Source organism: Camelus ferus, chromosome 1, assembly GCF_009834535.1.
Source record: "Camelus ferus isolate YT-003-E chromosome 1, BCGSAC_Cfer_1.0, whole genome shotgun sequence".
Taxonomy (NCBI): domain Eukaryota; kingdom Metazoa; phylum Chordata; class Mammalia; order Artiodactyla; family Camelidae; genus Camelus; species Camelus ferus.
The window spans coordinates 39,006,068-39,030,762 of NC_045696.1; the positions used below are offsets into that span (position 1 = coordinate 39,006,068).

The 24,695-nt window shown below is 39.4% G+C and overlaps 1 protein-coding gene across 1 annotated transcript in view; it reads left to right on the forward strand.

The window, feature by feature from the left end:
- Window positions 1-24,695, forward strand: part of CRYBG3 (crystallin beta-gamma domain containing 3) — a 103,461-nt gene that overhangs the window by 35,455 nt on the left and 43,311 nt on the right. Inside the window, 11 exon segments of the mRNA XM_032489790.1 lie at window positions 2,808-2,886; window positions 2,888-8,212; window positions 8,214-9,038; window positions 10,374-10,418; window positions 10,664-10,779; window positions 11,764-11,911; window positions 16,327-16,463; window positions 17,647-17,761; window positions 18,952-18,987; window positions 21,370-21,503; window positions 24,443-24,569. Of these exon segments, the coding sequence (XP_032345681.1) occupies window positions 2,808-2,886; window positions 2,888-8,212; window positions 8,214-9,038; window positions 10,374-10,418; window positions 10,664-10,779; window positions 11,764-11,911; window positions 16,327-16,463; window positions 17,647-17,761; window positions 18,952-18,987; window positions 21,370-21,503; window positions 24,443-24,569 (7,087 nt within the window).

Sequence of the window (24,695 nt, forward strand, 5' to 3'; positions counted from 1 at the left end):
TGTGGATCACATACCTCTAGTTATGTAGGATAAGCTATAGCTCCCATGCACGGTTACATAATGCATGAAATTAATACATTCTTTTCTCTGTTCAGTTTGTGAAAATAAACCTTTTAAATTTTCTGTCTTTATTTGTAAAGTTATATGTTTTTGACATTTCCATTTTCTTTCTATTTTCTTTACTAGGGAAAAACTTAACAAAGAACAGTTTTATGGTCTTAATACTATTCAATTATGAAGATTCATCTGCAGCCTGAGAAAGAATGTTGCAGAAAATAGACTATATTGGCATGACTAACCTGTTAAGAAGCTGGAGTGTAGCTCATCAGTACCTGAAGGGACTAATTATAATACATGAAGCTAAGCTTGCAAGTTTGATGTTCAGTACTTTAAAGATGGTAATATAGTTATTTAGTATAAAGAATGAATATTTGAGTTACAAGCATATGACTTTTATGCCCAGGATGCTGCAGGAGATTATCTCGTTAGAAATTTAAACTAGTTTATGTAAATCAATTTAATCAGTTTAGTTGAAACTACCCAGAAAGTTCCAAAAATGGAAAGCAATGATCCCCCTGCTGCCCAAAGGACTCTAGAAACTACCAAAAGGCTTTATTACAGTGAGCGGAAATTTAGTGAATTTGTCTCTGGTTTATTTTAAAAGAAGTTCTTTCAGATCAAAAGTTGCATTATTGGATTGATGCAAAGTAAAATGCCTTGAGGTCTCATTAGGATGGAGCTGGTAGTAAAAGAACCTAAGTTTCCTGTACTTGAGGAGTAAAATTCTGGTCCTTATCTCTCATGTCCTATTTCTTTGGACATCATGTACATTTTGGTGATCTTTTGGGGAAAAAATGAAATGACTGCAATCTGTTGAAATTAGGTTTTAAGTGTAAAATGTAAAAGGTTTGAAAGAAAAATCAAATGATAAAACTTCTTGTCATCTGTTCACACTTCTGGATCTTTATATGTTGCTCTGAAAGACTCTTGTATTTTCTGAGTAATTTATACATTTTGATTTGGGATTTCACCAGTAACGTTAATTTACCTCTGTGTGTTTTTCTCTTGCATGTTTTCTTAACAGGTTCCCTTAAAGTTTGTTTCATAACAGTCTTTGATTTGGTCTGAAACTCATGCAGCAGCTAATATCACTTTCCCAAGGCAAAGTTTTTCTCTATACATCTCCCTTGGCTGTTTTAAAATGGACAGTAAAAACAAATTAATGTATCTGATACAATTTTTTTTTTCCACAGTGGCAATGTGGTAGGATTTTAGGGGCCAGCAGTTATATAGATTGCAATAAGTTATTTCAGCTAAAATTCAAGAAATATGTAAGGGACACAGTTGATGAAGATTTTACATGTCAGAGGTTTACTTTCTGTTTTATCATTTAGACAAATCTAGCATTTTTCATGATATTGCTTTCAAGATGGGGAGAAAAAAACATTTTTGATATTGGAATACTGATAAGTGAATTTCTTAGTTATTTAGATGGATTCTATAATGTTTTGTTAATTACATGTTTAATCTGAAAAAGTTAGAACATACATCAAGTTTTTATACCACACATTTTTGTAGTTGGGACATGAAAATGTAACGAGTCCAGAATTAAAAACACTTTTGTATCTATAAGAATTAAGACAGTCAGAAACAAGTTGCTTAGCATTTAGAATCATGGCTTTACTTATTCATTAATTCACACAAAGTTATTAAATATATACCATTTGTCAAATCTTATGTGGGACACTTAAAAATACAAAGATAATGAAGATACAGTGCCTTCCTTCAAGTAGCCATAAGCTAGTGGGGAAATAAATCAGTGCACAGACCTTTATAGTTTAATAGGGCAAGTTCTGTGCTCAGAGCCCTTTGCTCCCATAGATCAGAGGCTACCTGCTCACTTTAGCAGTAAAGGGGTCCTGGAGTACTTTTGCTTTGGAGATAACTTGAGAGCTGAGTCTTGGATGACACTGGAGTTTCTCTCTGGGGCTGGAATTGAAGGGGGGGGGAGGGTATGCGTGGAGGGTTGTAAGGCAGCAGCAGAGCATGGTGTGAGCGCTCGCAGAGGGAGGGTCTGCAAAGGAAGTTGGACGCTGAAAACATCAGGAACTTCATGCTGGGGTTGAGAAAAAGTAGGGAACTTGGGCTAGAAATCAAGATTTCTTGGTTTCTGCATTCATTCAGGCAGTTTAGTACTCATTACGCTGATTGACTATTTGAAGAAAATATCTTCTCTAAATAGGATATTTAAAGGCACTTCTGTCATTTACTGACTTAATACATGTATACGGAGTGCTTAGTGCGGGCTAGGCATCCTGCCAGGTGTTTTCCTTTACGGCTTTTCTACTGCTGTGCTGGAAGTTGCTGTTCCACATCCACATCTAAGGGAAGGAGGAGAAGCTTGCTATGATGCTCTGATATGGTGGGGAAATCAGTGATGTAGCCATGCACTTGTGCTGCCGATATGAGACACAAAGCTAGCGTGGTCCCTTCCAGTCGGGATCAGAAGTAGAACCCAAGCCTCGGATTTGTCAGCCCACATTCTCTCCATTAACCACCGTGAGAGAGATGAGCATAACCAGGTGAAGGAGCTCAGACATCGATGCTGGCTTGACATTCACGTGCTGCTGATCAAATCTGTATTGTGTTTAATAAAGATAGGTTAAACTAAAACATTCTAGGATGTCCTTTCCAAATTAGGACATACTAAGAGCAGAAAAATTTGAAAGATAACTTCACCACAATTTCTAGGATTGCTGTTAAGTGTTACTAATTATACTTCCTGATACTCTCATTTCTTTCTGCAGACAAACGGATGGTAAGCCAGAGAGGCCTTTGGTAACATACGCAACATATCGAGGCCCGAGACAGATGAGGAAATATTTGAAAGCAACAGGCAGTGTTGGAAACCGTGAATCCCTCAGCAAAAGAAAATGAAAGTTCTGACTCTAGTACGAGCACACACATGGGCCCTGGAAGTGAGATGGAGGCTGGGACGGTATCATTGTCATCAGCTAGCACAGACGGATCGGTAAAAGGATACGTGCTTGAGGGCCTGTCAGAAGACACTGATTATAACGAAATAAATCTCAGCACAGAAAGCCATTCAGCAAACAACCAAGAACTGCCAAACACTGCTTCCAAGGATGTTTTAAATGAAAACGATCCTGGGGGACCTGAGAGAAGAAGTTCATCCCCTTGTGTGACCAACTCCAGCTCCGCTGTTGGAGAATCTGACTCACAGCACCATTTAAGCTGTGCGCCAGTTTTGCAGACTGACAGAAATTTGGTGTGTTCAGTGTGGTTTACAGGAAGTAACAGTAGCAAAATTCCTTGCAGCCCAGACTTGCAGAGGACAGCTACACCAGGAACTATGGTAAAGGAACACAGCTGGGTGATGAGTGATGGGACACTGGTGCAAAGAGAGGAGCACGTGGAGCCTGAGAACCCTGCTATTTCTGACTGCTTCTCTAGTAAGTCTGATAGGAGCAGCACCACCAAACCGGGAAGGGCAGGTTTGCCAAGTCCAAGTAAATCAATTAGGCGTGAAGACCTGCAGATGCCAGAGAGTAAGTGTTCCGACAAGCAGACCATAGATAACTCATCAAAGCAGGCTGCCAATCACACCAGCCCCACTGCTCTCCAGAGACATGCTGTGACAGACACGGAACTTGTAAATGAAGGAAACAGGTTGTCTGCCCAAGACACACAGAAAAATTTGGCTGTTGCAGAAATCAAGCAAGAAACCGAAAGCATCTCAGTTGGTGAAGCCAAAGCTTCAAGTCATGTAAAAGCTCCAAAAGATAGAATTGAGTCCTTACCCAAAGATACTGGCCAGTTGTTTGTAACAGAAGCCAGAAAGCTTGATTTTAGGTCTCCGGGCAAAGTGCCTCCCCTTGTTAGAATAAATCAAAAGGACGCTGCCTCTGTAAAACACATCCGTGAATCAGCAGTTGTAGCATGTGGAGAAAATAAAAGAGCACTGGAACTGAATTTTGAACTTAATAGAAATCACATTTCAGAATCTCTTCTTGATTCTGAGAGTCCTCAACAAGCCAAAGCATTGCCTGAGGCCACAACATCTCTTAACCTTGACCATAAAAAATTAGATTCCAATACTTCATCTCCTACCTTTGTTTCCAAAGTTGGCCTGCTAAGCAAGTCGGACAGTCCTGTGTCCCAGAATGAGGGTTCTTCTCTGCTGGTTGAAACTCGGAATGTCAGCATTGCTGGTATTTCCAATCAGCCTAGTAAGTGTCAAGAAAAAAATGTGACAGATCATGTTGAGGCTGTGGACAGCGGGAACCTCCCTGCTTGCCGTCACCCTGAGCATCCATCTGCAATTTTTGAATCCAAAGCTGTTCTTCCTGTTAGTGGGGAATGCCAGTTTCCCCTAGATCTTCAAGCCAGGGACACCCACTTAACCGCAGTGGACTTGAGCTTTGAGTCTGAAAGCCTCTCTAAGGACCACAGTTCCACTTCATCTCAAGACCCTAATAAGGCAGAGTTAATGCTGTCAAACAGCACAGCAAGTAAGAACACTGTAGAGAAGTCTGACTCTTTCTCCTTGGAGACCAAAACTGATAACGTTGTAGAAATTTTATCAAAAGCTGAAGTGGATGGTCAGAGCTGTGTTCCTGTTGAGTTGCCTTCTGGAGGAGGGAAAACTCTAGGTCTCTCCAAGATACCTATTTCCCAAACAGAGCCCACAGACACTTCTTGGGATAAAATTTTGTCTCCACTTGAAATGACAGATGTGCCAGCAAAGCCTGTTTTGTCAGAACTGACTTCCCTAGAGCTGGGACAGGACAAAAGTTTTCAGTCAGTTGGTCAGAAAGAGACTAAAGAGAAATATTCAGATGCCGGCCTTAAAGAGAATTGCCAAACTGAGGTTTCTCCTTCTGCTTCCGAATGTCAAGGTGTACAGGGAACAGAGACGGAGGCCTCAGGTGATCCTCCTGCTCTGCTCCAGAGTCATATACCTGGGGCTTTACCTCCTGCTCATGCTGAAAAAGTCACTGGGCAAATGGCACAGAGTTGTGAAGCCAGTACATGTGTGATTCCTCGACCTTCAGCTACTTGTGGGACAAAAAAGGTTTCTGGTTTTTCAGACATGGCAGAACTCAACTTAACTAACACTTCCCCCAGCTTCCCGGAAACTGACAGCACGAAAGTAAACCCACCTCTTCTGGATCCTGGTATCAGTTTGGAAAAAAGGGCTTTTGCGTCTGAGGATTCAAGTTTTGTTACTGATCCTTCTGTGCTGAGATCAGAAAAGGGAGCCTCATCTCACAGAAGGAAAGAGAACATTCATCTCCTAAGTGGTGGTACTGACAGCGTGTCTTCTTCCTCCAGTAACTCCGAAGAAGTTAGCGTGGGTGCGAGCTTATGCAATCCCCCAGGTGACTTTGGTTCTGTAAAAGTTGCCACAGGTGGCACAAACGAAGGTGCCTCCTTAGCTAACCAGCTGTGCCCTAACGGCTCTTGTTTGGAATTTGAAATATCTGTCACAACAGGGGCAGAAGTCACCCCGCTTCAGGAACATTTTGAGAATCATCCTGGGATGGTGTCTCTTGATTTCCCAACTGCTGCCCAGTGTGACCGTCCCCTGGCAGCAGGGACTGGAGCCGTTGCTGGGGCTCCAGCGTCAGTTAACAGCTCAAGCCAGCAGTGTTCTGAAGCATCTGCTGGGCACACAGAAGCAAGGAGGAGAGCACATGACCAACTGGTGGACCTTGAAAATGGTCTGCCTAAAAAGGCTGGTACATTGATTGGTGAGATCTTTAATTCTGTCAGGGAGGAACTAAAATCCAAACACATAGTCGGTACCTGCCAGGAGCCTAGAACCATAGACGGCATAATGAATCCAGGTGCCTTGAAAGTAAACACCCCTGAGAAAAACCCCTCAGAAGTGACACTAACAGGGATCCAGCTGACAGAGCATCTGGAAGAGCAGGCCACTGAAAGCATGTCAGAAGCCCAAGAGGAAGAAAAGACCTGTGACTCACCTCCTGTTGGTGAGAAGAGCCTCCTTTCAGATTCTGCTAGAATGAGTGTATCTTGGTTGATAGAAGATCGAGCTAGGGAATTAGTCAATGAGATTATTTGTTCAGCCCAAGAAACCTTAACAAATGATGCTTTTGAAGATACAGAGGATAGCTGGGATTCTGAACTTCAGGCTAATACTTCAGAAATTCTGAATAGTGGTAGTGTTAAGCCGCGCGATATAGTAAGGGAGTTCTTAGTGTCGGAGCAGGCAGTAAATCAAAGCACATGTGAAATTAGTGAAAAAGTACTAGATAGATTCTTTGCTGTAAGTAACTTAGTTAATAACACAGAGTCAATTAAAGGAAGAGAAATTGTTCTCTACCAGAAGTCCCCATTTTCAGGAAATAGAGCTGGGCAGTCTGATAGTATAAATTTGCAGGAATCAGATACCGTTTTACTAGCTGAAGACACGCCCAGTACAGGGTTAGATGATCAGGCAAAAACACATTCAGTTCTCAATGGGGACTCTAAAGAGAAAATGGAAGTGGAGTGTGCTGATAATCACAAAACTGATACAGAGGATACAAGAACTCTTGCACTGAATTTCAAATGGCCTCCATTTGTGAATGATGACATCCATGTACCCGGGACATCTAAAAGCAGTTTGTCTGATACTTTTGTATGTATATCTGAGAAAAGCTTGCCAGGACACAGTAATAAAAGCACACCCCTTGCAATGTCAGAAGTAGGGAAAGTGCACAAGAAGGATACTGAAGTAAATGTAGGAAAAATTGAGCTTATGCCTTCCATGTTAGAAATGGGGAAAATAAATAAGAAAGATGCTGAACTGAATATTGTGAAATATGAGGCAGCCCCTCTTATGTCAGAAATGAGAGGGGCACCTAAGAAGGATGCTGAATTGAGTGTCTCAGAAACTGAGCGAACAGCTGACATTCTGAAAATGAGAGAAGTAAACCAAATGGATGCTGAGAGGTATATTGAAGAAACGGAGGGATTACCTGCCATTTTAGAGGTGGAAAAAGCTTATAAAATGAGGGACACTGAAGGGGATATTGGCAAAACTGACATGATACCTGTTATGTCAGAACTGAAAAATACCTATCAAGAAGATGCTGAGAGAATTACTGGAAAGACTGAAGTGATTCCTGCTACGTTAGAAATGGAAAATATTTACCAAAAGGATGCTGAAGGAGATATCGCAAAGACTGAGGTGACACCTGTTACATTAGACGTGGAAAACATTTACCAGAAGCATGCTGAAGGGGATGTTGGCAAGACCAGGGTGACATCGGTTATGCCAGAAATGGAAAATACCTACCAGAAAGATGTTGAGGGGACTCCTGAAAAGGCTGAAGTGATACCTGCTACATTAGAAATGGAAGATATTTATCAAAAGGATGTTGAAGGCGTGATGGACAAAACTGAGGTGATGCCCATTACATTAGAGATGGCAAATACCTACCGAAAAGATGGTGAGGGGATGACCGGGAAGACTGAAAGACCTATGATGGAAATGGAGAACACTTATCAAAGGGGTGCTGGAGGGGTGCTTAGGAAAACTGAAGTGGTACCTCCTCTTGAGCTGGAAGTGAACGAAGCACCCTGGGCAGCAGTACCTGCCTCCTCAGAAATGGAAGACGCATGCCAGAGAGATGCTAAGGAGACCACTGGGGTGATCGTGCCCAGGCCCTCTAAGACAGAGACGGAAGGAACGTCCCCAGGAGATTCTGACGGGACTGTCAGGAAACACAGTGTGTTGTCCACCGTGGTAAACAGTGAGAAAACATATGGGACAGGTCTGGAACTGCCCATCACACGAGCGGAGGCCACACCTCCCACACCTGAGGCTGGGGCAGCACGCCAAGAGTGTGCTGAAGGGAGTGCGGGGGAGATGGAGAAAGAGACGACGGAGGTGAAGGCAGGCTTGATAGCGTGTGACACCAGACTCGCCTCCTATTTCAGGGGACATGAGTCACCTACACTGAGTAAGGATTATGAAGGCTACCCAGCAGTGCCGCATGTTCAGCCCGAGGGCACCCTGGGAAGGCCGGACAGAAGGACACCTGTTGCTGCAGTGCCTAAGAGAACAAGACACCTAGATTATGGGGACGAAAAAGGGGAAGCCAACTTAGCCTTCGTTTCTCAAGATGAGCAAGAAAATTCTTCCTTTACTATATTATATGAGGAGCCCCTTCGAGATGAGGCACAAGTGTGCTACTGCAGAGGTAAGAAGAACACGTTCTCTCTTGGTTCCGGACACGTCCACTGACAGCATGACTGTTTTCGCGTGTGAGAGGTCTGAGAGCAGAACTGACCTCGTCCGGCATTTTGAAAAGGAAACCAAAGTAGGTGAGGCGTTCGACGGTGATAGTTCAGACATGTTCTTAGCAGTGGAGGCCAAACGGTACAAGATCTATCCCTTAGCTCTGTCTCCCATTTATGAGGACGACAGCTCCCAGGAGGACGTTCTCTCCAGTGAGGTCTCACCCGGTCATCACGGCTCCACGAAGTCAAGGGAGAGTGCAGACCAGCCCTCCTCTGTTCTGTCGCTTCTCCAGTCAGTGTCAGAGCGTTTAAAGTTGAACTTTGAGGAAGATGACAGGCAGGAGGGAGGGGAAGAGGAGGAGAAGGAGGAGGAAAGGGAGGAAGAAGCATCGCATGAAGGATGTCTGAGAGCTCGAAGGCGGGAAACTGTTACCTTCAAGCTGCCAGATTCTTCTGTCACATTTTACCCCGATGGTGACCACGAAAGTACTGGAACTTCTGAGACTTCGTACATGATGTCAAATGAACCCGCTACCTGTAATCTGCAGGTTGGTTTGTGGCCAGAAAAGGCCTCATTTCTACAAAAATCCGACCTTACTTCCAAGCTTCACTCTTCTCTGAAGAGTGCTTACCATCAGTACTTGCAGACTTCCAAAACCCACTGCTCAGAAAAAGGAGCCAGATTTGGTGGAGTTTTCCAGGAACCCGTGTCAAAGTATTTCCGTGCTCAAGACACCTCAGGCCGATTGAGCCCCTTCACAGAGGTGAGTTATTTTGATTATTGATCAGTGAAGTAGTGCTTTGGGTCATGAAGTGAGCTAAAAGCTTATTAAGAAAATAAGTGTTTTGAGGTTGTGTAAAGGATTTAAAAAACACCACAGGTTAACTTTGTCCTTTGATGGAACTGTACCAAGATTCAGCTATTTTAGCTGAACTGTTATATTTCAGAAAACAGAATTGCTTCATCAGAATTTAAAAGGCAGAAGAGAGAAGCAAATTATTTCCCAGTTCTTTGCTAATTTTTAGTTTTCAAGCTAAATTAAGTGACAGCATTCTGAATTTCTCGAGGTACTGTATGTGGGAAAATTGTCACTTTCCGCTGAGCATGTGTCTCATGAAATATTTTAAAATATTTAAAAATATTTTAAATGCTTAAAATATTTTAAGTGTTTGCTTGACAACAACCTCTCCCTGTAATTGCTCATGTCCTGGGTCCTACATAGCAGGGCAGTGAACAGACGAATTCAGAGGAAAGGAGAGGAAAACATCATAGCCGGAAAATGTCTTGAAATTCAGTTACATCTTTCTTTGCCTTAGAAGTATTTAAATGTCTAATATAGAATATTCATCGAACATGGGATATTCCTTTCTGACATTCCCAAGATCATGGAACTTTCTCTAGGATTCCCAGTGGCTGTGTCTTTACTTTGAATAGCCTTTGTAACAGAATAATAATTGAATACCAGCCAATAGCTTGTGAGGCAGAGTCGTTTTAAATGAAAGGTTGGAATTTGGAGAAGTGTTTCTTTAATGGTTCCCTATTGCCTACTAAGCCAAGGGCAAGCTCTTTGCTCTGGATTACAAGGTCGCCAAGTTCTGTTTGTTCAACCTTGTCTCTCTGTGCTCTGGGTACACACCCTATAAGAGATAAGTACTTTTTCTCAAGATGTCGTCTTCCTGGAATGTTTTCCTCTGCTACCCCCACCCCAACCTGCCACGTTTTTTCACTTATTGAAAGTCTGTTTTTCAAAGTCCTCTCCATACCAGTTCCTCAGATAAGCCCCTTGGGAACGGCCTTGTGCCATCACCTCCCCTCCACGCTCATGCCATTCCCCTTGATTTCCATAACCTGGCGCTTTGTTCACCTAGAAGAGTCGTGGGAATGTGATCGTCTGTAAGCTTCTTGAGGGCAGAGTCAAAACATTATTTTCCTTTATGTCTACCTTTACATTCCTCAGACTATCTAGAGGTGCACCTTGCAGCTAATGGTCACTAAGTAAGTATGCGATAAGTTGGATTTGTGACTGCTAAGAGAGTGAACTGTGTATCTTTCCATTGATGTTTCTTCAGATTTACTTCTTCCACTTTTATTATTTCAGAATGTTGACAAACAAACTCTGAAGTGTAACCCAAGACCTGGCAAGGTAAGCATACATTTCTTAGGTAGAATGAGATAAAATATGAAAAATAAGGTTACTTTTAGGTTTGGGGAGTTTAAAGTAAATACTTTTAACTGACATAGAAAATAATTATTTTACTCAAGGATTTAGCATCTGAAGTAATATTTGCTTTTTTACATTTAGATTTTGTTCTCTACATTCTAGGATGTTTTAGAATTGTAAATGTGTTCTTAAAATGAGTTATCGTGCCTACTTACTGTATGTTGCAGGTGGTTATCTATGATCTCCATGGAAGTAAATATAAACAAGAGATCTACTGTAATATTCCTGATGCTACATCTTGGTTCTTTCCGAATGGGGTACTGATAAAAGTTGTAAGGGGCTGGTAAGAGATCTCTTAACATTTTATAGCATTTTCCCTTCAAATTAAGTGTTTTCTTCTTCTTGTTTTTTTGTTTTTTGTATTTTTAAATTAAAACCACATTCCTTTCCTTCTAGAATAATTTTTAAAACATTATTAGTGTTTTATAACTTATTTGTTCTCTGTATTTTCTGTAGCAAAAACTACAGGTTGTTCTTAGTACTTAAAGCCAGCAGTAAGTTGTGAGACCTAATATATACGATACAATCAATACCATTTTGTAACCTCATTGTTAGCAGGATAGATTTGGCAAGTTGAGCCGGAGGCTTCAGTTGAATGAATAGCTTTGGAAATGAGTTCAAAATCTGTGGGATGCTAAGGAATGTGAAGGCCATATGCTTAAAGTCATTTGTACAGCTGACACGCTCAAGAAGTGAAGGACTCTCTGTATGGTGTAAAAATGATGGAAAAGCTCATTTGTTATTATGGACCACGTCCCATGGATGTGCAGGGGCCAGAATTTCTCTGTCCAGTGTTTCGGTTACGCACTGGTCAGTATGCATGTTGTAAGCAGTGTGGTGTAGTGCTGTCTTCATGTAATAAAATGAGACACGTGGGCTCTGTTATCCAGCAACAGGAAAATTTGGGTGGAAGTGGAATTTGGAATTGTTAAGCTGTTGTTTTTAATATAAATGGATACTTTTGTGTATCCAGCATCTGTAAAGTGTATGTATACATGAATATAGGCACAGCATACATTGTGGTGCTGTGTTCAGGAATTGTCCCTTCCAAGTTGTGTGCACTTTCATTCTTGCTAATGCTATTTGCCTATACTTACATTAGCATATATCATTGTTTCAAAATAGGGCTATATGGAGTAGTGGAAAATAGCCCAGATTGAAAAAATTCAAGTAGAGAAGATGGTCTGTAACTTATCAATATCATTTGCTTTATGCCTCATTTCTTAGAAAATTAATTATAACTGTTCATGCTTTTATATTTGTTCAGCTGGATTTTATATGAGAAACCACATTTCCAGGGTCAGAAATGTGTACTAGAGGAAGGGGAAAAAGTATTAAACCGTGACTGGATCCTTCAGAACAGAAAGCATCCACAAAGAGACTTCGTATTGGGTTCTATCAAGCGTGTCTTAAAGGTAACAGGACAGTTGATCTTCCCCTGCTTTTTGTTTTGTTTTGTTTGTCATGTAATGAAGCTGTGCTTTGGCCCAGCAATGCTTAGAAATGGTTGCTAATATTTGTGCTAATTTTATTAATCTTCATTATCATATTAATATTTTTTACCAGATATGTATAAAGCACTAAGTGAATGAAAATTTAAAATATTACATGTAATCTGACCTGTAAAATGTTACATATTGTAATATATATATATATATATTTTTAAATAGTAGTAGGAGTATACCATCCAGACATCTTTAGGAAAAGATGTTTCCAAATATGTCTTTTTCTAGTGAATTTTACTCCTCAGTGTACGTGTGTGCGTGCGTGCGTGTGTGTGTGAGAGAGAGAGGTGGGTGTTAGGGAAATCAGAGAACGAAGGATGATGAGCAGAAGGGAAAGTGTGTTGCTTTTTTATTTTCTGTTTAGAAAATATTACTGAATACTAATGTAGGGAAAATCTTGCCATATAATAAGACGTTTTGTGGGAAGTGCCTTGCTGGTTTAGTGGCAGGGTGAATTAGTGATAAGGACAGCATTCTCCCATGTACTGTTAGGAGCTCCTCCCACAGCAATGTACTACGTGACTTAGTGCAGTTGCTCCCATGACAGTCACAGATATGTATACATATATTTCAAACTCTGGAGATTCCATTTATATGCTAAAAAAAAGTAGAAATTGAAGTGGACCTTATCATGATTTGGGTTAATGTCATTAAACCCTTGAGAGTTGCAGATAGCATCCAGAAAAATATTATCATAAGGGGGCGTCTGCATGTATTTTATGTGAATTAATACTTTCTGCAAAACTGTAGACAGACCTGTGGCTAACAAACGTCTGTGTCTGCACCTGGACCCAATACTGTGGTAGGCACTGGGCATAGAACTACAGGCGAGGTGCGGTCTCCTACTTGAGATTGCTCAAAGTCTAGAACAGAGATGGGAGATGACCTGACCGTATGATGTGAGAGGTTCTCTGCAGGGACCTGCAGGTGCACAAAGAAGAGGCACCTCCCCTGGAGGAGGTGGCACCTGATTGGAATCTTAAGAGAGTAAATAGGAGTTAGGCAGCAAGCCACTTGTGTCAGATACCGAAGTGAGCGTTGGTGTCTTGGTGGTAGTGTAAGGAGATTGATGGCTACAGCATAGAGGGCAGTGTGCCTTTTCACTGCAAAATTTAATTGCCAGCAGTTCAGCTCAGCAAGAACATTTGAATGCTCACTTAATTAGCTCACTCATGAGAAATGCCTTAAAACAAATAATTAGTTTATATGTAGAATCTTCTAAGATTTAAATAACTTGTGGTTTTGTGCCTGCCTTGTGAGTGTCAGGCACCATGCCAAGGCTGGTGAGGGAAAAAAAGATGAATAAGCTATTGTAAACGGCAACCTCCACACACCCCCACCCAAAATCAAACAATAATAAAATCAAACAAAATACTCAATCTGTTGAGCATGGGTATATAAATGAGTATTTGCACATCCGTCATTTGCTTAGAATATATTATAAGAAAGAATAAGTCATGCATGCATTTTTTTCCTTCTTCCATTGTTTGTTCTTGGACTCATTTTTTAAATTGCGGTGTTAGTGCCCACTCCTCTTGGACAGGCTAGCAACTTTTAGTGAGGAAGGAAAATGAAACTATTCAGCATTGAATGGGAAAGGCATTATATTGTTCTAAATATTTGACAGAGCAAGAGTGAGGCATCAAGCTGCTTCCTTTCTCCAGCCTTGTCAAAATTCTGCCTATTGATAGCTTCATTTTCATGGTGGCCATTCCACATTCACTTAGACCTACCTATGCTAGCTTTATCTTGTTTCATCATCTTTTAGTTGCTCTAATCTGAGTAGTCAAAACATTAATGTTCTTTAAAGATAATGCTTTCGTGATGTCTTCGCTTTGCTGTGAGTAGATACAGCAGGCAGCAAATGACATAGTCAGTTATCAGAAATTGTAGATTCTGCTCAAGGGTCATCTTAGCCCCCAGTGGAAATAATTCACTGCTACAGTGAATCTTGAGTCAAGTGCTTTCTTTTCTCAAAAAGGTGAATACTGCAAATTACTCTGTTTATTAAGAATTTAATTTTTTTTTTTTAAAGGGATGACATTTCCTTCCTTCAGAGGTGACTTAGGTTGTTTCCTCATTAGTGAGCCGAGAAGAGAGATCCATTGTTAGATCAGGGGCTGAATGTATTTCATACAAGCTGGAGGCAAGCAGTTTTTGTTACTGGGTTTGTGATTCATTCCTACCCAGTTTCTCTCTTTCAGCTTGGTCTCCATTCCTCCTGATTGCTCTAATAGTCTAAGCTTGTAGATTTCACTGAGCTATATTTACAAAGTATATTGTGACAGGAAAAGCCTGGGAGGAAGACATATAAACTTTTCTTTACTAAGAATAAACTGCTTATTGTTGCTAGGTTACTAGAAGGCGCCCTTCAGTTGCTAATGTTTACTGCCTCTGTCCATCAAGAATTATACAAATCTTGCAAAAGACATTATTTCTGTGACTAGCCACTGTGGAGAAAATAGAATTATCAGTGAAATTTTTTTCAGTCAACTAGAGAAAATAATTGGTTTTCTAGTAAAGATAGTTGAGAACATAAATGATCTTATTTTTGTTTATTTTCAGTTTTTTAGCAGTTTCCATTATGCTTTTTCCATTATGCTGTTTCCTTCTGTGTTGTGTTAGTCTGGATTGCCTCTTAGCTTTTTCCCTTTTAAAGTACACCACCCAAACATTGTTTGTATAACACAATGCAGAGGAAACTTATTTGTGTGAGACACTTAGTTATGTATTCTGTTTCTGTACCTCAGATCCCTGTGGAAACATTAACATTGGCAGCATTTTAAATAATGTTACTAGAACTCTATTTTTAATAGCAAACAAAAGAGCCTTAACGATTGACAGGTGACTGTTTTAGACATTGCTGGCTATTTTTTAAATGAAACTTTAGAAGGAAATATACTTCTTAAACTTTAAAGGATATTTTAGGTTATACCTTTTTACCGTATTGCATTTTAGAACTAACTTTCTGAAAATAAGCAGTATCAATTTGCTTGCTTTTACATATTAATAATAATGATTAGTAAAAACTCAGTTTGGAGAAAGATTTAAAAATCAGAAAATTGCAGTTTTTAAATTACAAAACAGATTATAATAAAAAATATAAATGTTCAACCTAATAAATTTCACCCGATTGTTACTGCATTTACCTACGTTATTAGAGCGTAATTATTTAAATTTCACAACATCCTAGATGACAATTGTGTTACTGAACCTTGAATTGTATAGTTAAACACTCATGACTACTGAGATAGATTGTGTGTTCAGACAAAGCACATCTGTCATTTCAGAGAAGGTAAAAACAGTTTTGTTTTGATTCTTTAAGAAAAGATGAAGTCTTTTTTGAATTAGGACCTGACTAATAAAGATTTTCTTAGGTAAGAATACAGAAAATCATGTCTTTAGTTGCAATGAGGGAAACATTTACAGCATTCAGAAAGGCTAAAAGGGGAAGTGGAGACAGCACGGATACCAGTATGACTGAACAGTTCTGGGGAGTTAGTATAGGTCACTAGGTTGGTGCCACACTGTAGAGAGGAAAACAGAAATATAAATTTGAAATGCTTAGGTGCTTGAGTCTTAAGCCAAGGAGTATCACGAGGAAAGCGGTGTTCACACAAGCCCAGCCGTATAGAGGAAGCTAGTACCTGCCTGGTGATGCAATCAAAGTCATTGCCTTGATGAAGGACCTTGACAGTGGAAATTTTAAAGGGCGGTTTGACAGGACATGGCGACAGTGCACGTGTGATGGAGAGTAGGGTCAACTTTCATAATGCCTTTCTTCTTCAGACCACCGTGTGCTGAAGGAAGTAAGTAGAGTACCGCAAGTAGGAAAGGAGATTTCCTTTACCCTCACCTCTAATTCCTGCTTCCTTTGTCGATGTAAATTAGATAACACGCTAGGGGAGGAGTGCCTCTCTGTTATTTATTTTTTATGTTCCCCATGAGATCAGCTTTTATTTAACTCCCTTCCTCCCCATGGCTTTGTTATGCTTCTGAGAAGGAAGGCTTATAGACTTTTGGCACTCACATAGTTTGGTGATTCTGAAAATTGCTTAATGGAGCAAGACTTTTAAAAACAAAGCAGAAAGAATTGGGCTAATACTGTTTCAATCAGTAATCTTTCAATCAGTTTTCATGTTATCCATGTAACTCCTTAGAAAAAAAATTATTTTAACAAACCAGTAAGGAGGGAAAGTATTTCCATTATGTTTTTGGGTAGAAATCCAACTGAACAATGAGAATAATTGTAACTGTATGTCCAGGGTGTTGAGAAGACTGGACTGTGTGTCTCTAGATATTTCAAAACCATTTTTTCCCCCCAGGATTGCAGTATTCCAGAGATAGAACTTTGCCCACAGTCTGACCCAGCATGTTGTCCTATCTACATACAGCGAGCGATTCCCAATTTGGAAGAGCTGAATATCCCCAAGTCTGTGTCCTTCACTGTGAAGTCAGGAGTGTACGTATCCGTTTCTCTTTACGACAGTGATTGTTGGCTACCACAGCTACCTTGTTCCGTATTTCAGTAGTTTTAGTTAATTTTACCATATATGCTTCTGAATACCCAAGAAAGACTTTTGCAAGCATTAAAATAGATTCTGTCTGTTTTCAAATCCAGTTAAGCGCTTGATATATGACTCACTGGAGCAAATACAGATTCTCAGAGATAGTTCTTGATGGGTGCATCCATTGCCTTTTCACCACCAAATTGTGGGATTGAGAAATAAAAACATGTCCCAGGCCGCAAATTCTGGAGCCTGAGCTATTTGTAGGGTATCTCAGTGCTAATAGTTATTGAGGGTCCTTGTGGCACGTTTTTATTACTCCTCTATTCCTGCAAGGCTGGTGGAGCTACTTGCATGTCATACACCACGAAATTGGATGGCTGGCTTGAAGCTACCAGCCAATGGGCATGTATTTGATACTAGGCCTTTCTGATTCCAAAGGTAGCTTCAGAACTGTGGGTCTGAATTCAGTCTTAACTCAGTCCCAGACTGACTGGAGTCACAAATTCTGTGATGCCTGGCTCAGCAGGGACCCCTCTTGTCCCTCTCTCGCTGTCTTCATCTACTCTGACGATGGTGCCAAATTTGGGGGTCACTGTTAGAACTCTTGGGCAGACCCAGTTATTGACCCTATCCAGGAGAAATGTCTGTAAGTATCAAGTGTAGCTGGATGCTGGATGGGTCTGTTAGGAGCCTTTCCTCAAATACTGTTCCAGAGGCAGCCCAGGAACTGATACTGATTCTAAGTATGCGGTCAAAGATGTAAAATGCCTGTTCTGATTGCCCCAGTTGAAGGAAGAACGGAATGTAGTGGAATGGTTTTGATTTTTCAGTTATACCCTGATTGAATTAAAGGTGTCACACCTTTTAAATACTGGAAAAGTCTAGGGAAAGTAATAGCAATGCTTGGAAAACATATACTAGACTTAGAATAGTGTTTGAATGTTAAGTACTTAACATGTTAACTCATAGTTATATACTGTCTGGCAAAGTGACCTTGAGAGTGTTTTCCTAAATTCTGTGACAGAGGTTTCTTTCTTTCTTTTTCTTTTTCTTTTTTTTTTTACTTTTAACTGTTGAAGTACCAGACTAAAGCATTCCAAGTATACTTTAACCAACCATTCATTTCTTATTTAGTTGGCTTGCCTACCCAGATATTAATTTTAAGGGGCAAGCTACAATTTTGGAGGAAGACCAAGGACTCTTTGAGATTTCTGCAGCAGAAATGAAATCACTGCATCCACTTCAAATGGTAAGCAAATTAAAAAAGAAGCATTTTCCCAAGTATCCATGATTCCAATATTAAGATAGTTCTGATAATTGCTCATGCACCTCAGTCTTGAGATATGAATATGTATGCTACCGAATTGGCAAATTATTCATACGTTTTCTTTCTGTTTCTTTATATTACAGAGAATGTCTGTGTGAAAATGTTAATGTTTTCTAGAAGACAAATGTCTGAATTTACTTTGTGCTGCATTTATCACAGTTATTATTAACATGCAGTTTCCTTTAATAACATTCTGTGGAAGTTTTGCCTATTTAAAAAAGTTCTGAATTTGTTTTTTGATGCTTATTAGAAAACTGCTTGTTGTAAGTTATACTCTTCCATTGCAGTAATGAATAATAAGTTCAGCATTAATAATAAATGGGCAGAACTGTCACTGGTTGCTTTCTAAAAGATAGTAAATGCCTGCATTAATTACTTATTTTGTTGCAAACATTTTTATATGAAAGACAAGCTGTTCAATTAAATGTCAGCTATATGACAAACCAGTTTTGGTTGTGCTGTACCTTAAAAAAAATAAAAACCATGAAAAACTGAGAAATTTTTTGAAATATCACCATATGGAATAGCATTAGAAACAAGGAAATTATAGAATTGAGAGCTTTTGTGAGCAGGGTTACCTTTTACGCTCTACACTGTTGTGGTCACAAAGACACTGAGTGTAATATGAAGTGCTGATGCAGCGTGGGTGAGGAAGTGCTCTCTCTAATGCAGAATTCCCAAGCAGTTGTAGAGAAGAAATTTAGTCTTAAGAGGTTTAGAAATCTTCTCTGCAAAATAAAATTTTAAATCTACTAGCAACTTCACTCTTCTTTCTGAGACACTCTGCAGTGGGATTAAATCTTTAACTGGTTGCCTGTACTTAAGGACTAAAGCTGTTCCCTTCCTTGTAGTGGTTGTAATCTAGAAAGTACCTTTTTAAGATTTTTCACCCCATCTACACTGACGTGTTGAAGTCTGACTTGATTTTGACAACTGTGGAGTTCTGTACTTAAGTTTTTAAATTAAAAATTTTTTTAAATACCACAACTTAAATTTGATTAGTATGTACTCTTCACTAATCAGATTTTTATGTAACCTACATGCACCACTTTGTTACTTTCAAATATTTTAAAATGTATATACCTAATATTAAAATTTCTTGTCCTCTTAAGGGTGGACTGAAAGTGGAAATGCCTATGAACTTAAAGGTAAGTCTTGGACAGACTTTAGGAGCAGGCTAAAACGTTTGAGTATTACTCTTTAACTATTTTGAACTATTAAAATAAAAGAGGATTACCTGAATGCATGCTAATAACACCTAGCTAACGTGTACTGGGGTGGTGGGAAGTGACCGTGCACCGTGGTAGTTGGGGGCCCAGCTTGATGGAGGAGTGGGCTCAACAGGCAAAGATGGAGGTCTGTGCCGCCAACCCATCAAACCCAATGAGCACCTTCTGGCAGGGTGGAAAGATGGTAGGTTTGGTGGGGGTGAGGTGGGGTGGGAGGCACTGGGGGGATGCTGGGGTGGTTTGAGGTGATAGCTGGACATTTAAGTGGAGATACCTGGCAGGCGTTTGGGAGTGATGCTCGGAACAGACATCAAGGATAATCAGAAGGAGGTTGAGGCAGCTGCTATCAGGCAGATGTCAGTTTGCACGTGTGAGTATCTGAAGAAACAGCAGAGGCAATGAAAACTGGGGTGAGAGTGGTGCCGGGATTAAGCACATTTTGGGAAAGGAAATGGAATTGCAAAATGTCTGTAAAAAAGAGGAAGAAAACCAGTGTAGTGATCAAAGATGCCAACTGGCCTCGGTTTAACTAGGTTACAGCACTTTCCAGAGGCCTGTAGGGAGACAGGGAGTCATCCATCGTCCTTCCCTCCAAAATAAGGCACAGCTCCTCCAGTCTCCCCATTTCTGGGCTTCCTGCTTTGTGGAATTGACTACCATTCTCTCAATCACATAGGTGGAGTTTTTAAAACCTTAGTGTCTGAGTGTACCTAATATACCTTGGCTATATGTTGGAATCATACATATGTGAGTTTTGAAAAAAATACTTATGCCTGGGTTCCACTTGGGAGATACTGCTTTGGTCTGAGTGTGGTCAAAATGTTTCAAAGCTCCCCAGGTGACTCTAACATGCAGCCAAAGTTTCAGGACCAGTGACCTAATAGATGCAGAACTAGGCGTGACACTCCCTGATGACTCTCCTCTTGGTCTCCTTGTCTGCTGAATGAGGACTCCAGCTGCGACAGGCTGAGTCTCCCTTGCACCGCTGCAGTCTGACAGGTTGTAGAAGTGAATGAATGGAATGACTATTGTAGACAGTCACGAATTCCAAGTTGTTAGATGTTGGCTTATGACTTACTCACCAAAGAATTATTGCTTCCAACTTAATTTGAATGTGTTCAGCATATGTGGCATATGTTAAACCCAAATAATGCTTTATCATTTCCAGTACAGCACTCTGTGAAAATTTAATATGTAGAAAACAGAGTGGTACTACATATTTTTTTCAGTGTCTATTATATTCTCAGTTTGTTTTTTTTTTTAATAAAGAAGCGATAACTTGCTGGTTCAGTGTGTCTAAGCTTGAGGTCTTATTTGCCAGTTGCACACAAATTACGCCGTTAGCCATAAATAGGACCAGGTGACAGAGTGTGGAGAGATTAGTGCTGTTGTCACTTCCCTGTGCTAAGGGCAACTTGCGCTTGGGAAGGAAAGGACATCAAAATGGGAGAAGGGAAATACTTGTACCAATCCAAATTTGAAGCAAATGAAATGTTAGAACTGTTTCCTACTATCTTCCCTCCTTCCCCATTTGAATCAAATAGCCAATAAAAATACCAAAATTTTTTCAATCATTTCTAACTTTTAGAAAGTTTTGTATTTAAATTCAGTGATTTGCATGTCTAATTCTTCTCAGTAATTAGTAACGATATACAAGCAGTGTTATAATAAACAGTATGTTTTCTCAAATCAGTAGATAATTTATCATTATTCCCTGAAAGCTCAGAGTTTTTATCTCTTTTTTTAAATTTATTTTTAATTAAAAAAATTGTTTTAGGGGTAGGTGCGTAGTTTTACTTACTTACTTTATTATTTTTATTTTTAATGGAAGTACGAGGGATTGAACCCAGCGCCTCACTATGCTAAGCACTCACTCTACCACTAAGCTATACCCTCCCCACCAAGTTTTTATTTCTTACAGAGAAAATTCAAGAAATATAAGGCCGGTCTGTATCAAATTCTAAACAGAGATAAACTTAGAAAGATAACTCAAGAATTGTAAGTTATTACCAGTTATAAGACAGTTTATGAAATTGTCCTCATATTTGGGTAACCAGAACAATGTAATCATACTTGAGTATATTGAAGCATATTATTGAGATATTTTACCCTTATGATGATAAAGACTCACATATTCCTTGTGAATATCAGCCAATGTGCTGTATTTTAAGTATATATTAATGAAGATAATGGACAGTGGTCCTTAATTCATGTTGTAGCCCTTAGTGTCACTTAAATAAATCAGTATGCATCTATTCTAAAATATAAACATGCTAAGTAATTTCCTTTCATATGTTTCAGGTTATTATTTATGAGAAACCTCACTTCCGTGGACAGGCCAAAGAATTTAGTGAGCATATAGATTCTGTACCTAATTTTTTAAAAAATGATGTGGATTTTCATGGAATTGGATCAATCCGTGTCATCGGTGGAGTGTGAGTGTTATACTTTCGATAAGTGATTCAGTTGTCTATTTTTGAAGAACAGCACAAAAAATGTGCTAAGCAGAGCAAAAACAACCTGCCTTAATCTAAAAATATATATTCCCTTCTGTAATGTGGGAAATAAACAGTATTACTTACCGACAGCTTTCTGTGAACTCTTGTTGGCATTAGAGGTTTTGAGATAGATTAAATGAAGAAAACAAGTTTCTAAAACTTAAATACTTAGTGTTTCTAAACACAATATAGAACATAAGAATTGCAAGATAAAATCATCTTGTTACAGATTATGCAACGGAATGAGATTCCCCAGTTTTTGTTCTCTGTTCTGTCTTAGTTGACTTTCCATGCTGAGGATCTTGGCAGTGAGTCCTCCCTCATTGAAGAAGTATCCTGGGTTGTGTGTTTCCAAAGTCAGGGATTCCTGACACTGGTTACCCTCTGGCCTTGCACTGGTTTTAAGGAAGCTCTCTAGGAACCTCTAAATGCAAACCCGAGTGTAACCATCATTGCTGCTATCCCAGTCTCAATCCGCAGTTACAGGGGCAAGAACCCCAGAAAAGCTATGACTGGACTGGGATGTGCTTTTGTATTTACATCCTGGCAGGTAAAACCATAGAGAAGAAGCTGTCCTCATTGCTTATTTGCCATTGTCAACTTAGTGTTAGAATCCCTTCAGACACCTTCTATTAATCTCTCTGTTGATACGTTGGATTATTTGGAATATTGGTTCATTTTAATTTAAGCATCGATATCTCTTTATTTGTGGTAACATTGTGTAACTTTTTCATGCTATCCTAGCAAAAGATGCTACTGAAATATTTTATTCACAGAAGTTAAATGACTTGCTTAAGATCACTTAAGGGTCTACATTTAGAGGCTTAGCCTTTGCAATTCTGACAATAAATCAAGCAGTGGTCACACTAGCCAAAATGGAAATAAAGGAGATGATGTGATGCTTTGGATATATTGGTCATGTCCATAATTGGTCTGACATATTAGTAATCATTTAATTACTTATTTTTGAAATTTTGAAAATTTATTAGGGGCTTGAAAAACAAATGTTTTGGATAAACAAATTTTTATTATATTGTACGTTGCATTCCTCTCTGATCTGTGGACACACATGCTTCTTGCTAATCCTGCTATAGAATGTTTTCTCCTTTTCTCCCCTTTGAGATTTGAATGGTTTTATCATTAGCTAGTTTGTGATTTGCATTGTTATTTTCTGTGTATTTGCAATTCTCTTATGAAAATCTTAAGAAAGTATTATGGCTTATAAAACAGCACACATGCTCTCACTTTTACATGACAATTGCAGGAGAAAAACGCGTGTCCCCATTTAAAGATGAATAGCTGACTTCATTATTTTCTTTTTCTTTTTTTTTTTTTTTTACTATTTTACTATTTTTCACTTCTAACTTCTGTGTGTAGTAGGAACTCTTCCTCTCTGTCCTCTCTGGAGGAATCTGAGGAAGGTGAGGTTGATGTTTCTTAATTTTTCTTAGGTAACATCTATTTTTAAGTATTCCAAATGGATACAGAAATTGAATCTTAATGAAAACTTAATCTATTGAGAAAAGCTGGGCAGAAGATTTTTGAACTGTCAGTATGTAATAATTCACTAATTTGTCCTTTAATGTTAGGTCTCCTATACCTTTTATTATTTTTTCCCATTCAGGTGTATTGAATAACCACATTTATATAAAAGAAAACTTAGAATTTGAAAGGTCTCTCGTGAAATTTATCTTCACGTAATAGTTTAAGATTAAAAAAAGGTTAGTTTCTTTACACATTTCAAATATACTAAGATATATAAAATTTTTATTCTAACTCATGTGGACCCTCATTCCTTTCCCTGCCATATGCACACCTACACACAGAAATTGAGGAGGTTTTCATGGTTACTGAGCAGCTACTGTTATTTTGTACCCTGTGGAAACAGTTCTTTGGAATTTTTTTTTATATCTTCCCAAAACAATAGTCGTCAGCCCTACTCAGCTTCATTTTGTCAAGCTCCATAATTCAGAACCCAGGAGCCCAAAATAGTCATCCTTAGAATCTGCCCTATTGGAGGGGGCCCCACTCTAACCACACAGCACCAGCTGAAGGCACATGTAAGCAGGTCAGCGTGTTATGAACCACCTTTGCCCACATTGCGTTAGCTATTGTGGATTACTCCATATAAAGGTAAGTCTCCTGGAGGAGCTTAATGACTAATGCTGTTTATCAGTGTTCTGCACTGATAGTTTTAGGTTAGAAGTCAAGAAACTGGTGTCCCTGGAAAGCCTCTCCCACAGTGCTTCCTGTTTCCATTATCACCGCTGATAAAGCGGTGGGAGCAACATTTCCTACCCATAAATATTTACAGAAGTCTTTGTATAAATTTAGGCCACCAGGGCTAACACCATCCCAGTCGTATTTCCCAATTCCCCGTTGCTAACCCCACCTGTAATGTGTTTCAGATCCAAAGCCTGGTTCCTTTGATTTAAACCCTAAATAAATGTTTAATATAGTAATCATTCTGTGATTCCAGCAGGGCTTAATCAGAGGGAAAAAAACCTGATTATCTTTGAATCTCAGTGTGAGTTTGTAACTTTTCTCATTGGCTGTACCTTCCATTATTTTTTGCTTGGCACACTATTCCCCGACCACGCTGAGATATGACACCAGGTCCTGCCACAAACAATGAGCATTACTCTATTGCAATTCTACAACAGTTAACCTTTTGTTGGGAAAAGCCTCCAAACTATAAAAGGTATTGATCCATGAAGCATACACTATTTGTTTGCCTTTGTAAATGGTAGCAAAATAAATGTGTTGCTTTTTAATATACAGCAATGTGCAACTAGCTGCTTTATCATGATTTTCTCTCTTGCTTTCTTGACTGCAGTTCTATTAATAACTCAGTTGGTTGTCTTCTGTATTTCTAGTTGGGTTGCCTATGAAAAAGAACATTTTAAAGGCCAGCAGTTCTTGCTTGAAGAAGGAGATTTTGAAGACAGTAATGCCTGTGGGGCGTTAAGTGGTTCCATCTTGTCTTTCCGGTACTTACAAGCTGTGAGTTGGCTTCCTTATTCTTAATTTTCTATCTGTTTTATCTTTCCATGAAAACTGGACATGACCTCTGATAGAACATACGGTTATGAAATGTTTCTAATATCTGAGAACATTAAACTGAACGGC